At 36.5% G+C, this 8,193-nt stretch overlaps 1 protein-coding gene across 1 annotated transcript; it reads left to right on the forward strand.

Moving 5' to 3' along the window:
- Positions 1–4,838, forward strand: LOC145204884 (EGF-containing fibulin-like extracellular matrix protein 1). Its single transcript, XM_080077495.1, has 4 exons — positions 1–1,287; positions 1,356–1,405; positions 3,814–3,936; positions 4,282–4,838. Exons 1-4 carry the CDS (start codon positions 1,148–1,150, stop codon positions 4,371–4,373), a joined length of 405 nt encoding a protein of 134 aa, XP_079933621.1. The 5' UTR covers positions 1–1,147; the 3' UTR covers positions 4,374–4,838.
- Positions 4,839–8,193: the final 3,355 nt, after the last annotated feature.

Raw genomic sequence — 8,193 nt, forward strand, 5'->3', positions numbered from 1 at the left:
TTTTACGTCGGAACCGAAAAATATTCGGTAGTCAAGTTGTGTTTGTAATAAGGCAAGAGGTTGAATGAAGGGACGAATTTAGGTGTTTTGAAAAGTCAAATCTGGTTTGGTTTGAATCTTTGTTATTATAACTGTATGCTATGTTAACTTTTTGTTTTAAGTAGCTTTGGTTGGCCTTTCACCAGAAAGCACGAAAGCAATGCGTAATATGTATTCTCCATTTGTCGCTATTTGATTAATTGCATGTATTTGGGCAGGTAGCAAAGATTGGGTAAATGTTTTTTACTACATTAACTGTATAGTTGCAGAAAGATATCATCCGAATGTTTAAACGGTGAATAAGTTCATGTATGGGCAATCTGAGTTGATTTGTTTACTGATTACTAGGCTATAGGCGGCCTTCTATCTTGTGAATAAGCCATGATAAGCACGATCAATAAAATGCATTATGCCGAGTCTAGCCACCCTACCAAACATTTGTTGGTCTGCACGAACGCTTCACGACCGTTTCCGGGGTCTGGTATACTTTTATGACACGTCATTGGTCAGGTCACATACGAATTTTCAGTTTTCTGCAGTTGGCATTTTCTTAACCGGAAAAATTTTGGTCAGCATTAAAAAATTGCTTTGGTGTCGCAGTGACGCCATTGTGTGAATGACGTAACCGTACAACGGCGTATGTAAAAGTCTTTGGTGTGTGAGTCGGTATGACGTAGTTATGACTTGTGGTCATGAAAGTATACCAGAGTCGCCGGTCGCAGTAATGTATACATGTTCATGGTTGCTTGTGTATGAACGTTTGTACTTGGGTTAACCATTTAAACATCCAAAAGGGCGCGCCATTGCTAATCTAACGTCGCAATGTTTGCTGTTACAACTTCCTGATGAATTCCGTGGTTGTGCCATTGCCAACACACAGTGGCTACTTCATAGCGCCGTCGGCAATCTTGGTTATTTGAATCTAACCTTAATGGTGATTAAACGCAATTTCCATCACCAAAGCGCAATTTTGTGGCCGGTTAAGTCCACTTAGCTTCGTCTGCCTATTAAATTCGCACGGCAAAAGTCTAATTACATTTCATTTTTTCTCCAAACATCCTAGTGAAACTACGCTATAGATTTGTTCGTTTTTGCTGTGATTTTAACGATGAGATTTTGTATACTGTGCCTGTGTTTTGCGTTGGCAAGCTGCCAAATAGAGATATTTGAAAAGCCATACGTGGTTTCTGAATTGTACCATTTGCCCTGTACAGTCACCACAAATACAAAAGAAGAATGCGAAGCTAAGTAAGAGTCATTTGTTAAACCTTTATTTATATGCGATTTCTAGACTAATTAGTCTGTTGTAATTACAGAGGTTGCTACTACGATGATAGTGAGAATGTTCCGGAATGCTACCAAAAAAGTATGCGAAAAATATGCAAGAAAACAAGCTTTTTCAAAAGTGTTTAAACTGTGTTTATATAAAATAAGCTACCTTAAAAAAAATGTGATATACATGAAATTTGTTTTCATTAATAGCCTATGTGGACTCTAGGGTAAAGCTACTAACGTAAAATTTCATATCAAACAACGTTTGCTGAAGACCGTTAGGCAGTGCAAACAACATGTAAATTAAATTAGCATTAGGAGAATAATAATAACTTTGTCTGATGTCAAATCTACTAACAAGATATCTCACCTCAGATAAAGTTTGCTAAATACTGTTAGGTGGCGCAAAAAGCACTGTAGAGTATTTAAAAGATGTGAGGTTTATTAATAATAATAAAACCAACAAAACAACTTGTAGTGTTTACAATTAGTAATATATGATCTCTATGTTAACAGTATATCACGTGACCGTATTGACCATGCCGTTTCATTCTATGAGCACGAGCAATAGCGAAAGCATATAAACAAACACTTTGTGTTATGTCTAGTCTCTGACAAAGCACTAGGCAGCGGAACACTATAACTGGCGACGAGGATAATTAATCGTAATCAAGGATTGACGAAGATACTTTTAAAGTCACCTTGAAACTCGTAAAACACCTAAAAGTTGAGGAGAAAGACAGACGAAAAAGCAGAACAAAACAAGATGGCTGCTACACTGTCAGATAGTTTACCTCCATTTGACGTTACCGATCATTCAACAGCTGGTACACGTTGGACAAAATGGGTGAAACGCCTTGAAAACTTATTTGTGGTAAAAGACATCACAAGTGACAAGATTAAACGTGCTTGTTTGCTACATTATGCAGGAGCAGAAGTATTTGACATTTTTGAAACATTACCAGATAATGGCAATGCTGAAGAGTATAACAAAGCTCTGCAAGCTCTTAACAAGTACTTTATTCCAATGAAACATGTTGATTATGAAATATTCAAGTTTCGTGAGACGAAACAAGAAGAAGATGAAAACATGAATCAATTTTATTCACGTCTTCGACAATTATCTGTTGATTGTGATTTCACTGATCGAGACAAAGAGATCAAAAGTCAAATCATCAGCAAGTGCAGAGATAACAAGTTGAGATTAAGAGCACTTGAAAAGAAAGATATCAATTTAACACAACTACTTGATATTGCATATTCAATGGAATCATCAGAAGTCCAAGCAAAAGCAATTGCAAATCGAGTGAAGTTGGAAACAACAAATGAAGAAATGGTTTCCAGAGTAAAGCAGAAAAGATTTCCAAAAGAGAAGAGAAGAGTATCAGTCGACCAAGAAGACTTGAGACAAAGGAAATGCTACTTTTGTGCAGGAAACTACCCTCATAAACATGGACGCAAGTCTTGTCCAGCATATGGAAAGAAATGTTCCAAGTGTGGAAAGTACAATCATTTTCCCCAATGTTGTTTCATGAACAGAAATAGGAAGCATGTGAGAAATGCAGAAAACACCTCTGGTTCAGATTACAGTGATGAAGAATCACAATGTGTATCCATGTGTACAGTGAAAAGTATTAACCACAAAACAGTAACCAGAAATTCATCATTCTTTAAGAAAATAAACAAAACATCACAACATGATGTACATACAGATGATGATCACCCGTACTTTACATATGACCATGATAACACAACACCTTGTGAAGAACAAAATGCAAATGATATTGTAGAAAATGACCCTGTTCGTCGTTACCCTACTAGAAATCGTAGACCCCCTCAACATCTGAGAGATGGTACTTACATTTAAGTGTTAGTGTGAATATTTGATTTGCTTGTATATTGCATTTCTTTACCTATAGTGCTATTCTTCACACAACGTATTCAGTGCTATTCTTCACAACGTACTTCAAACATCCTTTTTATAAGAAGCCAATGTATGAGTGTCAAACAAACTGTGTTATCTTGCCAAATTGTATCCGAATACCTTTTTGTATTTTCATATAGCAGTAAGTGTCATTGTACTGTGTCTTTTCTAAACAAACTGCCATTGTGTATTATGTTAAATAACTTTGTGATTTAACATCTATAACTTAGGGAGGAATGTAGTGTTTACAATTAGTAATATATGATCTCTATGTTAACAGTATATCACGTGACCGTATTGACCATGCCGTTTCATTCTATGAGCACGAGCAATAGCGAAAGCATATAAACAAACACTTTGTGTTATGTCTAGTCTCTGACAAAGCACTAGGCAGCGGAACACTATACAACTTACTTCCTATTTAGTTTGCTACCTCGTCCCTGTCTTACTCCCAGTTTAAATAACTGTTCTCTTTGCGCCATTTATCGGTATTTTTCAAACAATGTCCTATGTGAATTCTCATATTATTATATGTTTTCCGTTTTCTACTTTAAAAAGCAAAATTGTCTTTGAAATAGATATTGACGAGTGTACAGAGGGAACCCACAACTGTGATCTTCACGCATTTTGTGTCGATCTTCCTTATTCATTCGTCTGTTTGTGCAAAGCTGGTTTCAAGGGAAATGGACAAAGTTGCATAGGTTAGTAAGTTGGAAAAAACTCACGTTGTTTAAACTCATTGCCATTTTTTTTTGTCTTTGGGTAATATGAAGTGGTTTTAAGTTATCTTTTACGTTCCCCGCGGGCGTTTTAAAGCATACAATATGCCTTTTTTGTTCCCAACCTGGGGTATGCGAGGCCCAAAGAGACTCTTAGAGTTTTTTCAGGAAGTCTCTGAACTTTTCAAAGCAAATATCTAAACGAAAGTCCAAGTAATATTTACATAAGAGTCCGCAGCCCTGATATATTATCAAAAGGTTGTTACTTGCTACCAAATGGTTGAAAGTCAACACTGGATTAACCTGTGACCTGTGTGTTACGTACAGATATCGACGAATGTCTCCATCCTCTGCTCAACCCTTGTGAACCTTCCGCTGTTTGCGTCAACGAACTTGGAGGTTACTCATGTGTCGAATAATTCATCTCAATACCACCAACTTTTATGCATAAGAATTACACGAAGTGGCCAGCACTCAACAACACGATTCTATTCTATTTGCACTAGCAAAACATTGTACTGTGAAGAAACGTTTTTTGTGATATACTCCTTTATAGTGCTGAGTTTGATTTGGTAAAACTGCTGGTCGCTAGGGGCTGTAAAGGTAATACGGCCAAATACTTTTGCCCCCGACTCATATACAGACATAAAAATAATCCTGGGTTCGAACCCCGTGAAATTAATACTTGTATACTTTTTTACGAAATGATTTTCTTAAGAACGGAGCCAATGAGAAGATGTAATAAAATTGTATACGCTTCTCACATTGGTGTAATGAACATTGCATGCATTCCTGAAAATTATGCTTGAATTTTGCAGCGTTTTTTTATTCAAAGTGCCAACTGTTATTTTAACTTGAAAAAATACATACATTGAAGTGCCGAATTTTAAACTTTTTTATCTCCTATTGTAAAGACTATTTCTTCAAAAACCTGAGCATTATTTGGAAATCTTCTTCAACAAAATTTACACGATCGTAAAGTCTGACAAGCGAGTTTAACATCGGGTCAAATATTTTGTCTGTACTTTGAGATGAAATAAAACGGCCAAGCCAGGTCAGCTAATTTTTACGGTTTAGTTGCACATCGTGAAAGTGTGGAAAACAACCTGGCATGTGCTTTGCACTTATTGGAACCGACATTTGCAGAAAGAATTCAAAGCAACTCTTTTGGACCTGCATTTTTCTACATTTTTAAAGTATATTTTTTATTATTTTTTTTCTTTTTGGCACAAAATTTACAATCAAACTGATTGAGTTGTAACACAGTTCAACAATTTTGTAAATTCTCCATTCGTTAACTTTAATTTTCTACTATTTTTGCCGCAATTTCACCAACATTCGGGTCGAATTCGGGCATTTCAACCACAAAAAATCGGGTCAGTTCCGGTTTGGGCCCACTTTACAGCTTTGATACATGGACTCTTAAACGTTGTTGTAAGTGCAGCGGTGGGCTCAATTGTCTCGTAACTAACGTATAAAGTACAAAAATATCTATTAAACGAATTTGGCATTCGGCGTTTATTGCTGCTTAAAGTTTCAAGGCCTCATAAACCCTATCATCCAGTCGTCACGTGTTTTCCGCGTGACTTATATTGTAAACTCAGCTAGTGAGGTATACTTGCTCGCCAGATTGCAGACGCTTGTAAACCGCGCCCAGCAATGACCCCATGAGTTGACCCCAATCGAATCACGCCACATTCGTTCAAAGTTCTTAGTCAACAGGTACAGAAACATGCGCTGTGTGGCAAACAGTAACGGCGCGCGATAATAACGCGTCTAGTTGCCCAGTAACGCTTTAAATCCTGGCCTTTCTATTTCGGGAAGAGATTGATGTTGTCCAATAAAGTCTGCTTACTGACCTGGCAAACGCGTGAGCTATGACAACGTATTGCCGCAAACTGTTGGACTTGTTAATACACAACCTTAGGTAGGCCATTCCAGAAAGTTTTACGATGGCTACGTGATCCTATGGGCTTGTTGATTGCCCTGAAAAATTACACGAGTTTTTGTTTTGCAAATTTTACGTACAGTGCACCAAACTCACTTTCTAGTTTTGTCACATAACGCCGAAAATATACGGTGCAGCCGCAGCACGTTTATAGTGCCTAAACTTTTTTGCGATTCAAGGGTATTTGAAATACCCGTTATTAAACCTCTGTTTTTCTGTGTTTCTTTTTGTTTACAATTGCAAATCTACATGGTAAAATGTTTCATAAAATAAAAACCATGCTTTAAAGTCATTCTGATTACATAAAATATTAACTGCTGCCTAGGTCAACAATAGAAGATGCGTACTTTCGATTCATATTTTAATAAAGTCCGAGAACAAACTTTACACTTACTGGATTCCGCATCTGGCCGCTTTAAGCTTTGAAAAAACTTAATGCGTTAAGTTAGCGTTGGAGAACTATTGTGGTTCGGTCTAGATGAAAGGTTTCACCAAGTTAAGGCAAACAATAAAACCACGAAGAAAAGAACTTGCTTTTTAACTTTACGATGTGAACCCGTGCTACCTCGGTTTGTTTACCGGAAGAAAGTGGCCTCATTTCCTATAAAATGTAACATTCCTACATTCTTTGTTCACTAAAGGTGATGTAATAAGCTTTTTATCGTTTTTACGTCGCCACAAATAGAACTGGATGTGGTGTATAAATCTGGTGTCAATACGTTTCATAATGTCATGGAAGTTTAAAAAAATTCTCTTGTTTGAATGGTTACCTTCTCCTTTAAACGAAAAACAAAGCAGTTAACATATGGCACCCCACTGACCTTTTAGGTAGCAGCTAACATGTTTTTGCTATTTTGCACTTTGTCAATGCTAGTCTAGGCTACGTAGGAGCATTTTTTGACCAAACAAAGAATAAAACAATTTTTTGAACATATTTCCAGTTTTGAACTGAAATTCGCGGGTTAATTAAAGTAACTTAAGGTCTGCTATTTAATTAGTCCTAACTTTGTTCTTTATTGCGTTAAATTAGTTAGAATTTCCAAAATGCATCTATTCTACAATCGTTTATAATAATAATGGCCAAAAACTCTTAATGGTTTTTTTGGTCATTTATTATTTACCGAATTTTTTCTTTGGATTGAACTCCTAACGTTAAGAAATGAAGTGGCATAGTTAACGGTTTTAAACAACCTTTCCGAAATAACTGCACAGTTTGTCGACCACGATGGAAAACCCTACAAAAGTACCTGTTTGTATTTTCCGTAAGGTAAATAATGACTAACTTACAAAAAATCCCAATCACTTTTCAGCGAATACGTGGAAAAGCGATTTGTGTCTCAAATTACTCATCAAAAGGATACACAGTTTAGTAAAAGTCGCTTATGGAAAGTTCTTGGTTACAAGAAATGTTTTGCAGCCCTTTTTCAGACCCTATAGTTTTGTAAGTCCAACGTTCACAGGTGAAAAGTTCAAAGCATCGCATACGCCTAATGACTAATTCAAAATTGCTTTCATCACACATCAGCACTTTTCAAAAATCGAAACAATAAAGCGATAATTCACACCACAAAGACGTCATTGGTGTCAACCCCAATTAGGTTTAAATGTTTGCGTAGCGAACAGTCATACGTTTGTTTACTTCATGTTTTCGATATTTCGACAGACACGTGTGTTACGCAATTGTTTATGTCGTCATAACAGAGAAATCGTCACAGTTGCGAGTTCTCGCAGAAGTTACTGGAATCCTAGGAATTTTTTTTGTTTGTTTTAAACCGTTAACCTTTTCGATTTAATGTTACAATGTGTTTATCAACGGTCTGTACCAAACAGGTCATTCGGGTATGTTGTTAAAATGGATATTTATTTGCAAACTTAGTCCTTAAATGCCACGTTTCATTTTTTCGCATACCGCATCATGTATACAAAAAGTATAGCTAAACTTAAATTTAGTAAAAACTTGTCTCATTGTCACATACCTCTTCAAGGTCTTGTTGTCGACACAAAATGCTGTGGCGGAAATATGCGATTAATGTCGATTCTTGTCAACAAACTGCTTCAACAGACAGGTTCTGGCCACAGCCACGACGACAGCAAACAAAGCAATTTACGATCGGAAAACGCCTATCGTAAACTTTTTTGCTCGGGTTAGACACGGGTCGAAACCAATGCTATTTTCTTTGCGTTGTTGCACAAAATATTGTCATTATATCCACGGAAATCTCAAATTTTGTCAGTAGAATTGATTTTCTTGTAGGCAATGTAATATGTGATAATCGAAAAAAATCATCAAT

The sequence above is a fragment of the Phallusia mammillata genome, chromosome 8 (genome assembly GCF_965637545.1).
Source record: "Phallusia mammillata chromosome 8, kaPhaMamm4.hap1.1, whole genome shotgun sequence".
Classification (NCBI taxonomy): domain Eukaryota; kingdom Metazoa; phylum Chordata; class Ascidiacea; order Phlebobranchia; family Ascidiidae; genus Phallusia; species Phallusia mammillata.